This window comes from Pleurodeles waltl, chromosome 1_2, assembly GCF_031143425.1.
Source record: "Pleurodeles waltl isolate 20211129_DDA chromosome 1_2, aPleWal1.hap1.20221129, whole genome shotgun sequence".
Lineage (NCBI taxonomy): Eukaryota > Metazoa > Chordata > Amphibia > Caudata > Salamandridae > Pleurodeles > Pleurodeles waltl.
Genome location: NC_090437.1, coordinates 190541502 through 190563486, shown reverse-complemented (window position 1 = coordinate 190563486; position 21985 = coordinate 190541502). Strand labels below are relative to the sequence as shown.

Below are 21985 nucleotides of genomic sequence, written 5' to 3'. Positions count from 1 at the left end.
GTGAGGTGAAAGCCTAACACTGGAGCAACCCAGTTGCAACTCTGTAGCAATTTCCCCCTTGAGGCGCAGGGCCTTACTTCATATCAGTCCCCCGTCAAGGCTTCCCACTTTCCCCATATTTTATTGTGTTTGCTTGGGTATCCCCTGGCCTCATATACCAGTTTCTCACGTTGTGCGCACCAGTCCATCCCTCGACTCCATTTATTTAGATAAAGATGGTGCTACTTCCGCTTTCCAGTCTGTCATTATATCTCTTTTAGCCACTGGGCATGCCACTCCCAGAAACGCCCGGTCTGCTCTCCTCAAGTCTACATCTCCCATCACTCTGAGTAGAAGTGGGAGCGGTGCGCAGGTTACTTCTTCCTGCAGGGCTCTAGAGATCTGCTGAGTGATTGCTTTCCAGTAGGTCTCTATGATCGGGCATGCCCATATCATATGAAAGAAATCAGCTTCTGGGCTGGGACATCTGGGGCATCCAGGTGTGGGGCGAAGGCCTGCTCTGTGCAGCCTTGGAGGCGTGAGATATGCTGTGTGGAGATAGAAGGATTGCAGGAGACAGAATCGGGTCGACATCGTTAGGGTCCGGGGTGCCATCAGTGCCTCCCTCCATCCCTCCTCCTCTATTGCTCCCACCCATTCCTCCCATCTGCGGCGAAGTCCCTCTAGGGGACCAGAGGTGTTAGCTATCAGGGAGCAGTATATTTGAGAGATATCACCTCTTCCTAAGCCACCCATTAATACCTTTGCTTCCATGGGGCTGTACTCGGGGATGTGGTCACCCGTACGTGTATGTGTTAGCAAGGCGTGGCGGAGTTGAAGGTATTTGTGGAATTGTGTTTTGTTTAAGGAGAAGAGTCCCTGAAGCTCCTCGAATGACCTCATATGCGCTCCCCCCCAGACGTTTCCCATTGTAGAGATCCCTATGTTGTCCCATTTCTGGAACCCCCTCAGACCCGCCACCTCAGCAAGGAACCTCCCGTGCCACAACGGGGTCTGTTGGGTGATGCGATTCCACCAACCTGTTACTTTCTGGGCATCTCGCCACCCCATCAAGACCACCTTCGTCACCTCTGGGATAGTCCGAGGAATCGGGCATCCATAAAGAGCATCGAAGACCCGGGGGTAGCCCAGGGTGTGGAGTTCGAGTCTGTACGCAGGATCCGACCAGCCTCCCCCAACCCAGTCATTGATGACAAGGAGATGTGTTGCAAGGTGGTAGTAGATATTGGACATCCCCAGCCCTCTGTCATAGACGTCTCTCTGACATGTAGTAAGGGCCAGTCTAGATCAGGTACCCTTCCACAAGAAGTAGCGTATCTTTGAGTCAAGCTCTTTAAACCATCTCTTAGGGACTGGGTACGGGAAGTTCTGTAGTAGGTAGAGGAGCCTAGGGAGAACCATCATTTTAAAGAGTGTTATTCTCCCAAGCAGGTTGAGGGGTAGGGTTTGCCAACGTTGAGGGTCGACTTTGATTCTAGTAGTGAGAGGTGTAACGTTCAGTTCCCATGCTAACTCCGGGAGGAGGGCAACGTGGACCCCCAAGTATTTGAAACTGTTCCGTCGGATGGGGATGTCCATTGCCAGTCGATACTATCTCTCGAGGGGTGCAGGGGGACCAGCAGAGATTTACAGGGGTTTAGTGTGAGGCCTGAGGCCTCTGAGAAGAGGCCCAGGATCTGTAGAATACGCGGGCCAAATGTAGCAGGGCATAGAGTCCCAAGCAAATGCGTCTCCTGCAACAACACCACCGAAGAGGTGTACCTACGAAGGGTACTATATACAGCCGATCTCTTAATCTTGTCTAAGAGGCCGTTTACATTCCATGAGATTATCTTTGTCAATGAGGGCCACGCGTGAGAGAGATAGGTATGTCTGTGTGCCTGGTGTGTACTTGTGAGTAACGGGTCAATCGCCTCGAGCAAGAAAATAAAAAGACAAAACAATAAATTAAACTTACGAAAACATTATTATGGAACTTCAATGTAAACTTGTCACCCCCCAACCTCCCCCACCCCATACTTCAACCCAGGAAGCATCTGTCGCCCATCTTGTTCAGCTTTTAATATAGAATTCTTCACGAATATGCCGCTTCCTAGAGGAACTATAGGGGTATTGAACTGTACTGCCTGCTCTGTGCATGTAATGTAGGCATAGAGTAGGGTGGCTACCTAACTTAAGGAGAAACACCGTCTCCAGTCCTGAACTTTTCACCTGCAAAATGTTGATTTTACGATGTTTTGGTCTAGTTCAGAGCAAAAGCTACCTGCAGTACCCAGAATGCCTTAAGCTTTGGCACAAATGTCTGAGCCTGGAAACAGTGTAATGACCTGCAGGGAGGCGGCCACCTTTCCTAGGAAGAGGGATAAAAGGTGCATGCTGAGTGAGGCCTAGTGGAGACAACCTGCTTATGTAAATTGTTTGCTACCTCTGTGCTTGGGGGGCCAGGCAAAGGTGGGAGGGGGCCAGACAAAGGTGGGAGGGGGCCAGGCAAAGGTGGGAGTGGGCAGCAACAACATTGTTTAAATGCCTGTGCGCATAGTTATTGCCTGCACTTTAAGTCCATGCTGCAGTGACCAGCATGAATCACTTCCTACTAGCCTTATGGAGAGGGAGGAATGAAGGCAGCAGTCAAAGTAGCCCGCCATTTCATATTTCTTGAAAGCCTGGAGATTAAAGTGGAGGCCTTCAAGCGTAGCGCTGCGTTCCTCCCCTCTATTCTATTGTTTGCATTTTGTTCTTCTTAACTCCATCTTTCCAGTGTGACAATTGTGGTATTGCTTTGTATAGTATCGCATTGTTTACAAAATGCCTAACATCAGTTTTTGTGGTTTGGGTAGACTGTTGTAAAAAAAAAAAAAAAAAAAAGGCTTGCTTAAAGCCTACAATGAATCACTCTTCCTGAATCACAGTTGGACTAGCGGGGTTCACTAACAGTATGGTCGACAGTAAGAAGCTCGTTCCTGAATGATGGTGGATTATACAGCCCCAGTATTAGTGTTCTGGGATTTGTGGGTTGTAGCCAGACTTGGTTATCATGTTTAAGAATGGCCTGGGTACTCCAGTTGTGGCCTAAAGTTCTGAGGCAACATGCAGACTCTTTGCTAGTAGTCCAAGACGTAGATCTGAGCAGTTAGGGAACACTACAGTGTCAAAGCTGTGCTAAGAAGATAACTAGTGCCTTCCTCCCAAAACCCTGGTGACTTAATGCAAAGTGATGTGCTCAAATCGGAAATTTTCTTATCACTGAGAAAAAGGCAAGTACTCCCAGTTTTAGGCATTCCTGCGCTTTACAGCTGTCATTTATTCATTCTAGGCAGGCCTAAGTGGTTCGGTATCGCTGAATGTATTTAATTATTGCTTCCAAGAAAATAGGGGGTCTTGGCACAAATATTTCTCGATCTATCAGAAACCGTAGATGGATCCTGTAAGTAGTCTGCTTCGGTGATGTACATCCTTACATGCAAGACTGTTTTAAAATAAGTTTTCATTTCTAGTAGTACCCATGAAGGTCTCTTGGAGTAGACTGTTTACAGCTCCTTTGCTTCTATTAAGATGCCTAAAGCATAGAAAACAGGCTTCAGTGTGCTCAGATGGATATAGAGAGGCCAGCCAATAATTAATTTCCTATGTCCGTCCTTGTTAAAAAGAATGGTTTAAACGCGGTCCTCACATTTTTCTGTGCGCCATAAGGGTATTTTTTTTTAATAACCATTTATACTGACCTTTTGTATACCCAAGAGCATAAAGTAGGACACAGCGAGTGCCTCGGCCATACATGGTAGATTCATATGCATATTTCGAAATGAGTAGTAGCCAGCAAAAACCAGCAATGAGGGAATCCAGCAAATTGAACAATCTGGGCAATTACTCATTTATAAAAGAGGAATGCTGTAACCGCAGGTTGAAACCCTGGACCTGATTTGAGGGTGTGATTCCTTGAGCTGTATTGCGCAACACATCGAACTGGTAAAGTCAGGGGAGGGGTAGGGGAACACTCAAGAGACTAAAAACGCTTAAGGGGGTGGGCATGGAGGGGTCAGACCCTTTCCTATTGTGTGTATGGTGCAGATGCGAGGAGGGTGTGCGCTGTTCCAATGAGGGTTGTTTTTATTATTTTTTTTTATTGTGCCAGCACGAGTGCCAAGTTAAGAACTCAGGAAGAAGCTCTGGATTTCTTTGATTGCTTATAAATGCCTAGCACAGCCACCTCCAAGGAGTCTGTCCCAGAAAACTTGGTGATCATCCCTGGTTGACAAATCACCTCGGTCCAATATGTTCGTAAGCAGAGACAATCACAGAGCATGTGTTTAATCAGCTAATGTGATGTTGCACCGGGCACATGAATCTAAGGCCTAAAGAATATCCTGGAAAATACTGTGATGCTTCTTAAATCTGTGCACATCTACAAGCAAGGTAACCCACAAAAGCGTTAATATCCTGCCCTTCAACCTCCTCTGGGACATTCAAAATTCTAATGTTTCATCTCGTATGGTTTTCCAGGCTCTCCAGCCGATCTTGTGATAATTTTTCCCTTGATTTGAATTGTTGAATGTCTCCTTTATTAGAAGTTACTTTTGTATCCAACTCCTTAACTGTATTATCCAAAAATGCAATTTTTTCATTTAATGTGCTTATTTTGGTATCCATAGTTGCACAATGTGCACTAATCCTTGCTTGATTCTGCTCGGAAATCAAGAATTCCCCTCGAATTTCTTCCGTTAATGTGGTAAGGAGGTCGGCAATATTATGCACATCAGTCTTCATAGGTTGCATGTTTATGAGCAAAACTATAGGACTTGGATGCAAACCTGACTTAGGGGTCTGTATAAAATCTCTATGCTCTTCCGGAGGGGAGGAAGTGTTTGGAAAATCTTTCCCTAATGAGCCAAGACCGCCTTCAACGCTGCCCCCACCCCCACCCCATTACGTCCATTAGTTGCTTCTTCACCCCCCCAAGGAATAGTCATTGGCACCTTGTATGGTATCCGAACCTCTAACCCCCATTTTAAAGAGTGAAAATACAGGGGGCTCAACAGGGGGGAGTCTTTGTCGCCGTATTCTCTGAGCTTTTGTGGTATCCCTCATTAAAGAGTACTTTCCAAACTAACAGCACATAAATTTGGAGGAGGATATCCATCAAGTTCATCGAGACCCCTATAAGAAGAACCCCAGGAAAATCTTGGTTAATTTTGGATCCTGCTATGTGAAAGAAAAAATTCTGACGGCGGCCTTAAGAACAAACAGATTTATCAAAGGAGATTGTTTTTTTTCGCATTAGGTCGGATATGTCTAGGGCAACCCAAGACAGGACAATGGGAACTGGGGAAATACATGCAAGATCTCCGAGCTTTGAGGGGAACTGTTCAGATTAGGTTTCCTGCAACTCTTAGAGTCATGTGGAACAACAAAATGTATAACATAAGAGAACCTGATGAGGTGCGCTCATTATTAGAGCTAGAAGGTAGCAAAGTGATCCTCTTCAGATGGAAATGTTGAAGTTCCTGGGAGTCCAAAATAGGAGTATTTACTTCCAATGGAAGTAGCGAGGGTTCCTCGGGGTGAGGGAATTCAAGGTGTCAAAATTTGATTTTAGCGTAAGTAGACTAACACTGGGTGAGGGAGCATTTGAGGGAGAAAATAAACAAGATTTACTTTTCATAACAAAAAAATTGACACAGCTCAAGAATAGATTTTATTTTGATCCATAACAGCCTCTGTGGAAAGTTGAAATATGTGGCTCATGCCCCAGGACATTTGTTCGATCATTTGGCGATTAAAATACATTTGAGCTATGACAAATTGATTAATTTCCCGAGATGGACCTTAGATCGGGTTTCGTTGACTGATGATATGGTTATCGAAGGGTTGAAACAAGACTCAAATCTTTTTCGCAACAAATTATGGGTCTGCCTCCTTGCAAGTAGAATGGGACACATACAAGGCATTTATTAGAGGAAGACTAATCAGTGTGTCAGGGAAGGAAGGAGACCGCACCAAAATCTTGAGTCTGCGATTTTGGAACTGCTGGTTAAGGGGGACATGGGGTTGAACGATCTGGTAGGAAATATAGCTGAAAGAAGCAAGGGCGGAATTAGAAAAATTTATTTTAGAGGTAAAGATCAGAAAAAGATGGGACCCTAGTAGGTTGGCACGCTATGAGTATAGGTATGGGGAGGGGTGTGATAAGCTGTTAGCCTGGAAAGCTAAAGTAGATCAATCCAGAAATACAATAAACACACTTCATATTGAAGGTAAAGCTGGCCTTTCTACCGATGAATTAGAGATAGAGCAGGCATTTGCTAGCTTTTTCCAAAAATTGTATTCTGAGGAAGTGGTGGTTTATGGGGATCAGATAAGGAAGTATTTGAACAGAACACCTCTGCCTGCCTTGGAGGAGACAGCAAGACCGGTTCTGGAAGCAAGGAATAACTATGGAGGATCTTCAGGAAACATAAAATTTCCTGAAAAAGGGGTAATCCGCGGGCCCACACTGCCTGCCTAATGAATTTTATAAGCGTGTTTTAAACGAGTTGGCCCTTGTCATGCTTAAATTAATGAATTAAGTTTTCCTTGGTAACTCCTCAACCCCAAGGTCATGGAATGAGGCTACAATTACGGTGGCTTTGAAACCAAATAATGATCCCTCACAGTGTGAATCGTATAGACCCATCTCCTTGCTCAATTCAGATTATAAGATCTATACTCATATATTTTAATTAAAAAGGTAGCCGGGGTGATGGATAGATTGATACATAGTGATCAGAAGGGCTTTATTAGAGGAAGACTGCTGTTTGAATTGAGTCATGAATTATTTAGTGATATAGACCTCGCTCAATTGAACGGTCATCCTTTTGCGATTATTACTATAGACGCTGCTAAAGCTTTTGATCTGGTTAGCTGGCCCTTTTTATTGAGTGTTATGGAGACATATGGTTTCGATGGCTGTTTCTTTAGGGCAATAGAGGCACTATATAAGGATCCTATAGCAAGGGTACTGGTGAACGGTAATTTATCTATACAAATCAAGATAGAGAGGGGTACCCAGCAGGGTTGCCCACTCTCCCCTCTCCTATTTTATTTATACATTGAACCCCTGACGGTGGTGATTAGGTCCAACCAGAGCATAATCCCGTTTCGTTTCAAAGAGAGAGAACAAAAAACTGCAATTTTGGTTGATGATCTTATGATTTACACTAGCGACTTGGTAGGTTCAATACCAAATATTTTGAGTGTTTTAGAGGAGTTTGGTAGTGTCGCCGGGTATTTGGGTAATCGACAGAGGTAATGTGCTGGAATATAAAATAAAACTCCCCTTCTGTTTAAAAAAAAATAAAAAAATAAAGATATCAAATACCTGGGGGTTCAGAATGTTAGATTTGGAGGAGGTGGCTTGTAGGAACTTTAATAGTTTGGTTATCAACAAGGAAGTTAATAAGATCATGGGCTGCTCTCCCACGGTCACTGCTAGGTAGATGGAACATTTTGAGGATGATTATTTTTCCGAAATTTACCTTCTTATTTAACTCGATCCCTTTAGAATTTAAAGCAATATAGTTGAAAAGGTTGCAGGGGGAACTGACTTATTTTGTCTGCATCGCGGGCAGTCTGCAGTGCCTGGAGGAAGTTGTCCAGGAAGAAGAATCAAGGAGAAATAGTCGCTCCGGACCTTTATAAGTACTATACGGCATTTAATCTAGAGAATTTAAGGAGGTTATTGAGCGACCGTCTCAGCTATACTCCGTATCATAAGGTTATGATTGACACCCTGGAAGCAGGTGACCATTTTCTATAGAAATATGGACATCCAAAATATTTCAAGAAGGTCAGGTTAAAGTGCCTCAATGCAGCATGTAAGAAATGGTCACAGGCTCAACGAGAATTGGGTATCCCATATGATAGTGAGTTTGCGCTGATATGGGACTCACAAGGCACCCCAGAATGTCTTCAGGATAGATGATATCTTCCACTTCGGGATAAAGGGGTAGTCCGATGGGGACAGCTTTTGGTAAATCAGGAGTTGATTCCATGGAGCATGTTTGTTAAACTAGTTGATAACACGGTCTCTAAGATTTTAATATTCTCAACTAGCGAGTTGGGCAAGAACCATCCTTAGATGAGAGCACAGAGATGATATATGGGAGGAGGAATTATCCTACAATTTAGTATATTGCTGGGAGGTTGCTCTCTGGTATTGGATACTGATGGAGGTGTCAGAAGACCCCTGCCGATTGTCAGTAAAGAAAAGGAGCAATGAAATAACTTTGGACATTGACAAACTGTGGCAGGTATCTTTTGCTACCCTTTGGGATATAGTTAAATCAGCTGCATTGAAAAAGAATCATCTTTTTACTTTACACAGAGTGTACTGGTCTCCAGAAAAGATAACTGCCCTGAGGAAGGGTAAGAAATTCTGTCCACGATGCAACAAGGAAAGGGCAGATGATATCCACATGTTTTGGAGTTGTCAGAAGTTAGCTCGTTACTGGATGGACATAGGGGAAGTGATCAGAGGTGTGGTGAGTCCAGATGTAAAGATAACATTCCCGCTAGTAATATTTGGAATCCTGCTAAGGGATGATTGTTCAGTTAACCTGATCAAAGAACAGAGGTATATGTTTTTTACGCTAATAATTTTGGCACAACAAGACGTATGTCTAAAATGGACGCTCCCTCAAAGCCCAAGCTTCCATGATTGGATTGCATCAGTCAATAAGGTATATAATCTGGAAAAGTCTGGTCGCCTGAGTAAGAAAAATAAGTTCTGGGCACTATGGAGGGAAAAAGAGTTGAGATAAGCTGAATATAGAAGGGTCGAACGAAAAAGAGTCCAATGATTGTCTCTCGCCATGGTTCTTTGGTGGAACTTATTTGTGGAGTAAAAGAGGGCATATCTGTCTCTTTGGAGCAGTGTCTCTTAGAGCAGGGCCCTAACCACAGGGCTGATGAACGGCCAGGTGGGGCCCGAGATGTCTCCTTTTAGCAATGGTCTTCCCCCCCTTAGTGCCTTAACCCGGCTGTTTTGGTAGCCTGGCTGGATTGGCTATGAGGACAGTTTTAAATAAATAAATAAAAAATCAAGGAAACCCACACATTGCAGGTGGGCTTCTAAATGAGATGGAAATAGCACTGGACGTTGCAGACTGAGCCCACCACATATGCCATGTTCAAGTGCTGCTTTAGTAGGCATGGGTAAGATGTAGTGGATTCAATTCCGAGGTAGAGGACAGAGTATTGGCCATGCCTTTCCCTAGATTATTCAGGAAAGACAGTCTTTCAAAGTTGATGCATCCAAATTAAGGGATATTTAGGTCCGGTCAATAAGACTGGTTTAGCACTCTATCCAGCCTTATGCAGAGGTCTTCCTTTCATCCTCCCAGACCTACTAAGCCATAGCTTCCAGCTACTCTCAACAGTTTCATAAACGTGGGAAACAATGCCTCATCCAAAAAAGACCCATGATGGGAGGTTTGCAGTCTCGTGTGACTGCATAAGTTTAAACATGATGGGTCCTGGAGTGCATGAGATGTTTCCCACAAGGCCTTGGTGTGTGACACATCTGTCAGCAAGTAGGTGGGATGTTTTGGCATTTGCACACACAATTAAGTTTTCACCGAAGCCACTCTTTACAAGGAAGAGGGATCATTCCTTCAAAATCTGGAAGCAGATGTGTGGACACTCCTCACTAAGGGTTGTTGAAGCCCTTACACGTGATGTGGATCTCGGATTTCAAATCCTTTACTTGGCAAGCAGATGTCCTCGTGGCTGTTTCTTGTGCCTGAAGGATGGGCAAAATCTGCATTGTCTGAGGAACCATTTATCAAGGTTCACTCTGACTGTCTTGCTTCAGACTCCCTTGAAGTTCCCACCGAAGGTAATGCCAGAGTTTCACCTCAATCAGTTTCGCTACTAGTGTTCTTCAGATTTCCCAAACTGGATTGAGCGCTAAACCTGCTGCATTTTAAGTCACTCAGAATTAAAATATAAATTTTCAGAGTCTCTAAATTTAAGAGCTTCTGTAAATGTCTCATCTGTTCCTGTATTTCGGGCAACCCGTTGGGCAAGCAGGGGCCAAGGCTGATGTTAACATGCAGATTTGGAAATGCTGTAGTGAAAAGAAAAAAAAAAACCTCTGACTCACTCTAGAAAGCCTATTATTAGACTTTCCAAAAAAGCAGATTAAACCAACTAACCCCTTTGCAGTCTTGTGGTCATCATGAGACCTCTTGAAATACACCAGAAAACCTAAAGAATGAAAATCTAATGCTAATCTGATTTTGCTGAAAAATATTCTGATGGATACTTACCACAGATTATTTTTTATTTTATTTTTTTTAAACCTTTTGAGTTATCCCAAGGTGTGAGACTGGATCTTGTACTCTTGCATGCTGTGGTTCCTCACAGACTACGTTCCACTCGAAGTAACATGCGGTACTGCTTATAAGCATCATCCACGCATTCTGACAACACCTCACGCAGAATGGAGGCAAATCCTCATCTCTGATCAAGACAGTTCTAGCTAAATTTATCACAACAGAGATAAAAGTGTACAAAAAGAAGTACGCCCCTCCAAAGATTATAGGGCTTAAGCATTGTAGGGACTGTTGCAAGCAAATGTCTGCAACCGATTCCCTGTGACATGTATCTTTGAGGCTTAGGACACAAATCCAAGCCCTGTGCTGACTGCGCCCAGGTGTTTCCAAAGGCTGTACAGCACTGTGAAGCAGCTTTGCTTTCTCATACTGAAAGAATCCGTGCCATGACTGGTCAAGAGGAAGATCCCGTTATCGCTTCCAAACCGAAATAGTTTCAGCAGCAGATCTTTGTTGTGATCAGTCATTGGGTAAGTCAAGATAGAAGCACAGGATGTTCAATCAGTACTCTACCCCTTCCCGCCACTTTTGATCTCCTGAGAAGGTGCAAGGGTGTTCATGTGCCTCCATCTTGCTCCCAGATCAGATTTCCTTCAAAACCAATTCCAGCTTGGTCCTGAGGCAACCTGAATTTCTAGGGTCATTGGAGACACTGAAGCAGATAAGGTGTTCCCAAAGCCATGCTGCATCTCTTTGGCACACTACGGTGTGCCTTTAGGCTCCAAAGTCATGGTGTCTGTAATCCTGCTGGTGGGTTCCCTGTCTGCTCTAGTTGAAACCTCTAAACACACTGTTCTGCATCAGTTTAAGTGCTGACTTTGGTCCTTTTGCCATGCCCTGCACTGGATTCCCCTGCATAGGCACTGATATCAATACCAGAGAAAGAGATATAACCGATTGTATTGACTCCAAGCTGACTTTGTCTCGACCTCAACTGAGGCCTCATCTCGAATCCTCAGGAGCGACCTTTGACCCTGTCACCAGGCAGGTCGCTCCCCCCCCCATCTGCCACGCAGCCCCCTGTGGGTTGAACCTCCGTTGCCGCTTTTGCCGCCTGACTACTCGCTCCCTTTTTTCTGTACCCCTGCGCTTGGCTTCTGTGCCACTTCGTTTTTTTCATTCTGTGCCCCTGTGTTTTGCTTTCTGTACCCCTGTGCTCTGTTGTCCCTCTCCCGCCGTCTTTTCCCGTAGTTTTTTTCCCCTGGTTTTCCCCTGGGTTTTTCCCCGGGTTTTTCCCTTGCTGCTGAGCCCCTGCTGCCCCGCCCCCTTCACTCCCATTGGCCGCCCGCTCCCACCTCCCAGCTGCTCCTCCCTCCCTCTGCCCTCATATGGAGGCCGTGAAGTGGGCGCGCCGAAGGCAAGTCCGTCCGCGCCTGGACCGCACCCAGCTCCAGAACCCCTGGAACCCGCACCCCCCGCAACGCCAGACTTCACTACGATGCAAGCACCCTCCACGCACTCAACACCAGACGAGACCACCCCTGCTACCGGGCCACCCCGAAACGCACCCAGGGGCCTTTCACCTGCCGGAACTGCAGATTCACCAGCATCCAACCCTCCACACCACCAGCCAGAGAACCCAACCACCTCAGCTGCATCCTCCTCAACACCCGCTCCGCTCGCAAGCACGCCATCGAACTTTGGGACCTCCTAGACTCCACTGCCCCCGAAGTCGCCTTCCTGACGGAGACCTGGCTGAACGCCACCTCAGCACCAGACATCTTCATAGCCATCCCACAGGGCTACAAGATCTCCCGCAGAGACCGCACCAACGGAGTGGGAGGAGGAATCGCCATCATCCACAAAGACTCCATCAAAATCTCAACGAACACCGATGACACCCTCACCACAGCCGAGCACATGCACTTCCAGATCCACACCGACCCCAACACCACCCTCAGAGGAACTCTCATCTACAGACCTCCCGGACCCCGCCCACAGTTCAGTGACACCATCGCCGACCTCATCAGCACCCACGCCCTCGCTTCCACGGACTACATCCTCCTCGGGGACCTGAACTTCCACCTCGAGAACAACAATGACGCCAACTCCACCGCCCTGATCGCCAACCTAGGACTCAAACAGCTCGTAACGACACCCACTCACACCACTGGACACACGCTCGACCCCATCTTCTCTGCAAGCCCCCATGTCTCCTTCAACCACACCACCGAACCACACTGGACCGACCACAGATGCGTCCACTTCACCTTCAGAAAACCCACCACACACCACCGCACCCAACAGCTACCACGCCGCTGCTGGGGCAAGGTCACCGAGGACCTTGCCCTGAGACCACCCACCGACCCAGACACTGCCGCGACCAACCTCACACAGTGGATCAACGACTGCGCCAACACCCTCGCCCCTCTCAAGACCTTTACAACCAACCACACCAACAAGAAAGCCGCCTGGTTCACCGAGAACCTCCGGATCTCCAAGCACACCTGTCGGAAGCTGGAGAAGAAATGGCTCCACGACCGAACACCAGACAGCCACACAGCCCTCAAGACCACCACCCGCAGACATCACCAACTCATCAGGACCGCCAAGAAGACCGCCTTCAAGAACCGCCTAGACAACAACGCACACAACACCAAAGAGCTCTTCAGCATCGTGAAAGAACTCTCCAACCCCAGCTCCATCACCAACGAAATCCCGCCATCTCAAGACCTGTGCGACTCCCTGGCCACCTTCTTCCACTGCAAGATCACCGACATCCACGGCAGCTTCAACCCCGACCCCCCCCCCCCCCCGCACCCACCACCGAGTCCACCACCCCTGTGACTACCACTCGCACCAGTCGCCTGTCCGCCTGGTCCAGCGTCAGCGACGAAGACCCCATCAAAACCATGAACTCCATCCACTCCGGATCCTCATCGGACCCCTGCCCTCACCACGTCTTCAACAAAGCCAGCGCAGCCATCGCGCCCCACCTCCAGAAAACAATCAACTGTTCCTTCGAGACAGCAACCTTCCCAGAAAGCTGGAAGCACGGCGAGATCATCGCCCTTCTGAAGAAGCCCAAGGCGGACCTCCCATCTCCCTGCTCCCTTTCCCGGCAAAAGTGACCGAGAAGATTGTCAACAAACAGCTGACCCGCTACCTCGAAGTCAACATCATCCTGGACCCGTCCCAATCTGGTTTTCGCAGTAACCACAGCACCGAGACCGCCCTCATCGCTGCCACTGACGACATCCGGACCCTGATGGACAAAGGAGAAACAGCCGCCCTCATCCTCCTGGACCTATCAGCAGCCTTTGACACGGTCTGCCACCGCACCCTATCAGCACGCCTCCATGACGCCGGTATCCAAGAGAAGGCCCTGGCCTGGACCACATCCTTCCTCTCCCGCAGAACCCAGAGCGTCCGCCTCCCACCCTTCCGCTCCAAAACCACTGAGATCATCTGCGGCGTCCCACAGGGATCCTCCCTCAGCCTGACACTGTTCAATATCTACATGGCCCCCCTCGCCCACGTCGCACGACAGCACAACCTCAACATCATCTCCTACGCCGACGACACCCAGCTGATCATATCCCTCACCGAAGATCCCCACACCGCCAAAGCTAACCTCCACCGAGGAATGAAGGCCGTAGCCGACTGGATGAAGGACAGCAGACTGAAGCTGAACTCAGACAAGACGGAGGTCCTCATTCTCAGACCCACCCCATCATCCTGGGACGACTCTTGGTGGCCCACGTCACTAGGCACAGCCCCGGAACCCACGGACCACGCACGCAACCTGGGGGTCATCCTCGACTCCACTCTCTCCATGACCAGGCAAGTCAACGCCGTCTCCGCGTCCTGCTTCAACACCCTCCGTATGCTCCGCAGGATCTTTAAATGGATCCCTCTCGACACGAGAAAAACCGGTACCCAGGCCCTCATCACCAACAGACTCGACTACGGAAACGCCCTCTACTCAGGAACTACAAACAAGCTCCTGAGACGACTCCCAACGCCTCCAGAACGCCTCTGCCCGACTCATCCTCGATGTCCCCCGCCGCAGCCACATCACACTCCACCTGAGAGGCCTGCACTGGCTCCCCATCAACAAAAGGATCACCTTCAAGCTCCTGATCCACGCACACAAAGCACTGCACAACACCGGACCCACCTACCTCAACAACAGACTCAGCTTCCACACCCCCACCCGAAGCCTTCGCTCAGCCAACCTCGCCCTCGCCACAGTCCCCCGCATCCGAAAAACCACCGCCGGTGGCAGATCCTTCTCCTACCTTGCCGCCAAAACCTGGAACACTCTCCCCACCATCCTACGACAGACCCAGGACCTGCTGGCCTTCAGAAGACTCCTCAAGACCTGGCTCTCCGACCAGTACCACCCCCCCCCCCCCCCCCCCCCAGCGCCTTGAGACCCTCGTGGGTATGTAGCGCGCTTTACAAATGCAGTGATTGATTGATTGAGGGCAGCAGTCTTTTGGCAACCCACTTTACTCTGACATGCTATCATTGCCTCAAGGCAGGACCCTGGTTTTCCACAAACGTTTTGGGAAGGATTTAGGCAATGACCATTATGATGATGGGATTACCTAGTACCTCACATTGCTGATTACTAGTAAAAGGAAAAACAAGATGCTAGTGATCTGAATGCTTCTCTAGATGCTGGCTGTGTCTCACCCCATGAGCCTGCCTCTTTCTCTGTGGTGATGTAGAGGGCGGCAGAGGTTCTTGACCTTCAAATGTCCTCCATGAAGGTGGAATGAAAAGTTCTCACTGAGGGTCCTGAAACCTGGGCAGACAGTCTCTGACTGATAACCTTCTTGGGCCATGGGCAAAGCAATGTTCCTGGCCTCTGTTGAACGGTCAGATAGCTTGGTGCCATCTCCCTGCTCCAGGCAATCCAACCTTCTTTGGGTTGCCCAGCATCTCCACCGGACCGTGAATCCAAGCGCATTGAAACCGTTGGCAAGTGCATATTCTCATTCACTACCCTTGCCCTGTGCTTCGTCATTGCCAGCTGTTTCCTTGGTCGCTACTCCCAATTCTGTTGCCTTTGGTTCCGGAGAACTTATGCCCTTCTCTCACACAGGTCATCCAAGGTGGCTGTGATGCAGCAATATTTTACATTCAAATTGGATTGGACACAATGGACTGCCTAGGCTGAACAGTAGGCACTGGTGACACTGAGGCCATGCACAGATGAGGTCTACTGGCTTCCCTGAAGACTTCCAATCTTCTATCATGGACATGCCCTTTGGTGGTGCTTGCTTTTTCGGCAAATAAAGCAGATTCATCCCTTGAGCAATTTAAAGATGGCTGAGCCACTGCTCACTTTTTGGATTTGCCTGCTGCAACACAAACATTCCACCAACAGTTTTGCCCCCTCTTTGGCTACTAATACTGCTAGCACCAGCCTATGCAATCTTTCCAGCAGGCTTCACTGCCATTTTGTGGCCAAGGCTGTGGATCACAGACAGCTTGGACAGCAGGGGTTATGTGCAACCCAGTCCCCTTCCCCTCCAGCTGCCATAACTGATAAATCACTTTAGTGTCATTCCAGAGACACAGCCTCTTGTCAGAGCCGGGATCTGGTATTTTTTTTCCTAGGGTGTCAAGCGCTTCAGAAGATGCTGATACGACAATTAGTCCATCGGGGCTACAAATTACTGTTTGCTTACACCATGCGCAACCTTCCACCACCCATAAATCAGCAGACTGCAAACCACATGTTCTTTTTCTTCGAGACACACTTCAGTCGGGAGCACTTTTTTATGGCAGTCTGCCCTTCATAGCGGACCTTCCATCTGACAGCTCAGTCGACGGTTTTTCAGAGATCTGTGTTACAAGGAAGGCTTTTGATTTGTTCCACATTTGATTTGTGCAGCTATTTTTAGTCTCTCCATGGCTTGTTTAGAATCCTTCTGTGATTAGTCCTCCTGGGTGACAAACAGGATTTAGGAGTATTCCTTGACTGCCCATGTCCTGATGGGCTGTAATTTACACAGGCTTAAATTCATTGATAACTTCAGAAGGCGTCCACCAAAATTGAAATACATTTAGAATGGGTTTAGCCAGTTGATTAAGAGGCCTTTTGGCCTAGGATCATCAACAGATAATGGACTACGTTTAGGTGGATTCTGCAGCCAAAGGACTGGTCATAATCACATCAGTAGCAACCTTGGAAGTTACAAGGAATCCTATGCATCACAATATGTTTTGATTCTTCTTATTCAAGTATCTTGTATGTGATCATTTTTGGTGACTGTTGCAGCATAATTATGAGCTTCGTAAAAATATACAGTTGTCTTGCTGAATAAGTGTCCAGTGACAATTGGTTGTCATTGTCAAAAAGTAATTGTTTTCGTCCCTTTTTCTTTATTTTAATTGGTATTTTGTAGTCCAGGAACTGGGGTAGATTTTATTGGTGTTACCCTTATTTGGTTCACTGCAGCAGTTCTTTACAGCAGAAAGTGCAGGCACTTTTAGCCAAAAAAGCCGTAGAGAGGGTCTTAGCTTCAGCAATAGGCAGTAGCTGTTACTCCTGCTATTGTCTGGTGCTGAAGAAGGACTAAGGCTTCCATCCTAATCTAGACCTGGCCCTCTCAGAGCCTCCCTTTGAAAAGACAAATTTGAGATGCTCCCCCTGGCCAGGTCTAGATGGCATAAGTGGACCTGCAGGACATCTATTTTCACCTCTGCATCCTACAGGCCCACACACTGTGCGGTTCATGGTTGGGCAGGAGCATTTTCAGTTTATTGCTTTCTTCTGGCCTCAACAGTGCCCATCGTATGTTCACGAAAGTGATGGTGTGTGCAGCAGAGGAGTCCCAACCGTCTCCCACCTTGATAACTGGTGCTGAAGATGGGATTGCCTCCAGCAGTCATAATCTACCTCTAGACTATTGCTACACACCTAACATCGTAGGGGTTCATTATCAATGTGCAGAAGTCTGTCCCAGTCACTCCAATTCATCAGAGCTATTCTCAGCATAGTGTAGTTTTGTGCCTTTCCCCCGGAGCTGAGTCTAGGGCATTTGGGCTATGATGCAGATGTTTCAGCCTCTGATTTGTTTTTAATGAGGATGACGGAGGCTGCTGGGTCTATGGGTCTCCTGCATTCTGCTGGTGAAATGTGCCAGATTGCATTTGTGGTCCCTGGCAGCACAGCATCAGGGACATCTGTCTGACGGAGTCCTAATTTCGAAGAAAATTGCAAGAGACCTGCAGTGATGGTTGCTGGACAGTGTTTGGGTCAGCGGCAGATCTTCCCCTCCCCATGCCCCCTCACTTCACTCTGAGCTGACAGTGGTGACGAATGCATTACTTTTGAGTTGGGGAGGCCATCTGGGAGACGTGGAGAGCAGAAGTATCTGGTCTCCATGCTAGCAGAGGCCTGGCTCCACATTCACATACCGGAGTTGCGGGCAATCCGCTTGGCATTCAAAGCCTGTCTGCTGTCTGTCAAAGGGAGGGTGGTACAGGCGCTCATGGACAACACCCGCCTTGTAGTATTGCAACAAGCAGGACAGGTTGTGGTCATGGGGTCAGTAGGCACTACACCTCTTAGTGACTGGATCACCTAGATATTTTCCTGGTGGAGCACCACATGGTGGGATCTTTAAACACTAGCGTGGATGAATTTAGCTGCCTCACCTAGCAGATCATTAATGGTAGCTATACCCAAAGGTATTGCGGGGTACTTTCCCAGAGATGGGGCATAGTATCTTCTGCGAATGGGGAGATCCTTAGCGTGATCTTTTTGACAATGCAAAGAAAGGGCAGTGTCAACACCTTTGCACTTTGGTATTCCCAAGGATGCTCTTGCTCAGAAACTCATTCTGCCTTTAGTGGAGCTTGGGACTCAAGAATGCCTTCCCACTGGTGGCTCGCCTACCCATCATTTTTAAAAAGATGTTCAAAAACCGGGCTCATGTCATCCCAGTGGCACCAAATTGGGCAAGGAGAATTTGGCACCCTGCTCTCTTGAGCTTGAACATTTGTTCTTTGATCAGGCTGCCACTTCAGGAGGATCTTCTGTTTTAGGAGTAGAGTATGCAGGTTTCATCTTGATGCTTGGAGCTTGCGCCGCAACAGTTGACTACATTCAATCTCCCTCCTGGAGTTGTTGATATTTTGACAGCCACTCATCACTCTACAATCTCAGTGTATGCCTGCTGTTGTCTTGCTGCAGTACTAATAGCCTTTCACAAAGCATTTGTGAAAGGTTTACATTTGTTCCCACCTATGCCTTTTATCATGCCCCAGGGGGACCATAACGTAGTCCTCACATTCCTAATGTGTGCCCCCTTTGAGCTGCTGCACAGCTGTCTGTTGTGGCTGGTCACTCAATGTCTTTACCAACATAACATCGGAGCTGCATGGATGTAAGCTATTAGCATTCTCTGTCCATTCTCCATATACGGCATTCTTTCTGAACAAGATGGTGTTGAGGACACAAGCTTCTATTTTTGGAAGATGATCACTCCTTTTTATGTGTGGCAAAACATTGCCCTCCCGGCATTCTTAACCCCACCTTACCCCTCTAATGAGGAAGAAACGCTTAATTGGTTGGACCCTCAGAACCCTTCCCTTTTATATTGATCATTGTGTTGATGATCATCTCTTTATTGGGTTTGCTGGAGTGAAAAGGGAAGTGCAATTCAGATGAGGACCATCTCTCACTGGATCGTTCTAGACATCAAAGGATGTTGCATGAATGTTTAGACCTTGTCGGCGAGCTCTGAAAGTGCTTGGGGGGGGCCCTTGAAAACTTGTCTGGCAAGCCATTAATAGCCTATTCCTGACCTTATCAGACCATGTGCATTGAAGACCTTGAGACGCTTTATTTAAGTTTTATTCCGGGAAGTGTACAAACCTACCTGACTAGGTATTTTGTATGCACTTTTCACCGAATTATGAACTAGAAGGACAATCTTATAATGATCCATTTGGAAGGCACTAAATGCACAGATATTTGTATTGTTACCCTGAAACTCAAAGCATGATTTGTCTTATCAGTGAAATGCAAAAGAATTTGTGTGAAGTATTTTTTTCTAACCAATTAAATCAAGCTAATAGTACGCCCTCAAGAACAGTTCATTCTGTTTTAATTTATTGAATATATTTCATGTATATCTTTTGGAATGCTTCTAATGCTTTTCAGTTGCAAGATAATTTCTAATGAAGAATTGTTTTGATGTGATCTCATCCAAATCTAGGTGGACCCAAAGAGGAGGATCTCGGTTGGACACCTTTTGAATCACCCGTGGCTTATGCAGGGTTACTCTTGTCCTGTTGAGTGGCAGAGTAGATGTCCGGTGAGTTGGAATGTCATTTTATGAATATTTGTTTTGGATGTCTGTTTATTTTCTTATTTGTACATCTTTGTCGTTCTGTTAAAGACTTGTTTTAATGCTATTTAATGGAAAGGGCACGTGTGCCACCACTGCTGAAGTGTCTGGAATTTGACTGATGTTTTGTTGCATCTAAAAGCATTTTTGAGCTTTTAGTGCACAGCTCTTTCTGTCAGGGAACTGGCTGGTTTGTATATGAATGTAGGGTTGTTTCTTCATCTTGCTATGTCTATAAAAGAAATGGGGATAGATGAGTGTATGTGAAAGAATAAATTAATAAACAAATTCTTGAAGGAAAGATTTCAAAGCATATTCCGAATTTTGCAATATTCATGTTTCCATGTGATATCTGTTGGTTCCAGTACTGTTTAATATGGGCCTGACTTAATTAGCTCATTACCATGTTCATCTGTTGAGGAACTTAATTCACCCCTTGAACCATTTATGTATGTTACCTTCACAACCGATTTGCTTACATATTGTAGCATTTGCCTGATAAAATGTACTTGTGTAAAGTGTGTGTGATAAGCATTTAGAATGTTTGTGAATGCCCACCAAATTGGCTATTACAGGCCTTCCAAAAAGCACTCTAAAGCAGCTTTTGTTTTCTATCAATCGCATCATTTCTGGACACCGGGGAAGTACATGTTTAGTGTTGTGTAGCGGTCTCCTCTTCGCCATTGTCCCCTTTTCATGGCATTGGGTCGAGCTGTATATGCCCTACTTCACTTTTGCAGTTATTGATCTTCAAACCTGTGGTACAATTCAAACTATTTCACTGCAGTCTTCAGAGATCTGATTTGTCCTGTCTTTTGATATAGTTACTCTACAGTTGTCGCTCGTTGGGGTGGGGGGGGGGGGGGGGGGGATTGCCGCGCACAGGGGAGTGGGGGCAGAGGGGGGAGAATAAACAAAGATTTAAAAAACAAAAAAAACACTTACCTGCATGCTTTCGCGCTGCTCCTCCGTCTCTTCTGCTGCGAGCAGGCACAGGCTTCCCAGCCTGCCCTGTGGTTAATCCTGACGCTGCTAAGAGCCGTGTTAGTATTGGCTGGGAGCATCCAGCCAGAGCGCTCCCAGGAAGACTGGGAGCCTGTGCCTGCCCTCTACAGCCTGTCAACACAGTTGCCGGGCTGGAGAGAGCCTACTATGCATGTTTGTTTGGCCGGCCCAAGACAGCCAGCCAAACACACATGCGCTCTGAGGGGAGTGCACAGTGCTCTCCCCTCAGTGCTAGTCACCCTTGTGGCCCCGCCCCTTTACAAGAATACGATAAACAGTTTATCATTTTCTTGTAAAGGTTTTGCAGCTGCTGGCCGGGGGGGAGGTCGACACTCCTTCGCCCTAGTGGAGGAACCGCCCCTGTTAATCTAGCCCTCTTGGCCAAGGTTGCTCACAAAATTAATGAAATGTGAATTGTGTGCTTGATGGGAATTCCAGGAATCACTGCTGACTGTAAATTTGTTTTTTACTTCCTTGGCATATACTTCCTACCACACAGTATTCACTTAATGTGCGTTGGTGACCAAGTTAAAAAATAGCTTTTCGTGGAGGCTGCCCATATTCAATCATCACAAGCTTTATTTGATTGAGACTTCTAGTTGCAGATTCCTTACCTTAGAATTTCCCCCGGGCGTCAGACTGGATCTGGAGATTTTTCTTCGAGCAATACCCTTGCGCGTCGGTAGGTGGCATCGGTCGACTCCGTAGGCTTTGTGGTCGCCGTGATGTCGGGAGTAGTACATAGGCGCCGCCCTCGTGCAGTGACGTCAGTTCTTTTCTTTCTGTGCCACATGCTGATCCGGAGAGAGCTACCCTAGGCTATTTTCTGGCCGAATTCGACTGTTTTGTGGAACTTTTTTGGTGCAACACTTGGTGCGTCAAGGATGTCCCCGAAGACCGGGTTCAAGCCGTGCGAGGACTGTCATCGGATGATATCGGTGACGGATCCTCATTGTGTTTGCCTGTGGTGCCTGGAAGTCGTGCTCTGAGTGTCGGGCAGTGCATCCGAAGGCTTTGAGGGAGCGGTCCCTAAAGCTGATGGCGGCCTGGCACTCAACTCTGCATAGGTCCCGGTCTCGCTTGAGAGGAAGGTCTCGAGATCGGTCGCGGAGCCATCACAACTCGTCTTCTTCGAAGTCCTCAGGTCAGGGTAAGAAGAAGTCGTCAAAGAAGTCCCATCGCTCTCCGACTTCACCCCGTCGCTCGGCCGACGCGACGCGGGACGAGTGTCCACGCACTAGGCCTCTGTCCTCAGAGCCTACGTCTGGGTCGACTCCGCGCTTCCCTCAAGTTTCC

General features: G+C 47.3%; 1 protein-coding gene across 3 annotated transcripts in view; it reads left to right on the top strand.

Moving 5' to 3' along the window:
• MELK (maternal embryonic leucine zipper kinase) overlaps positions 1–21985 on the top strand; it is a 281217-nt gene that overhangs the window by 124742 nt on the left and 134490 nt on the right. For all 3 annotated transcript variants that reach the window (XM_069237613.1, XM_069237628.1, XM_069237621.1), the window contains one exon: positions 19553–19651. In XM_069237613.1, the coding sequence (XP_069093714.1) occupies positions 19553–19651 (99 nt within the window). The remainder of the gene's footprint in view (positions 1–19552; positions 19652–21985) is intronic.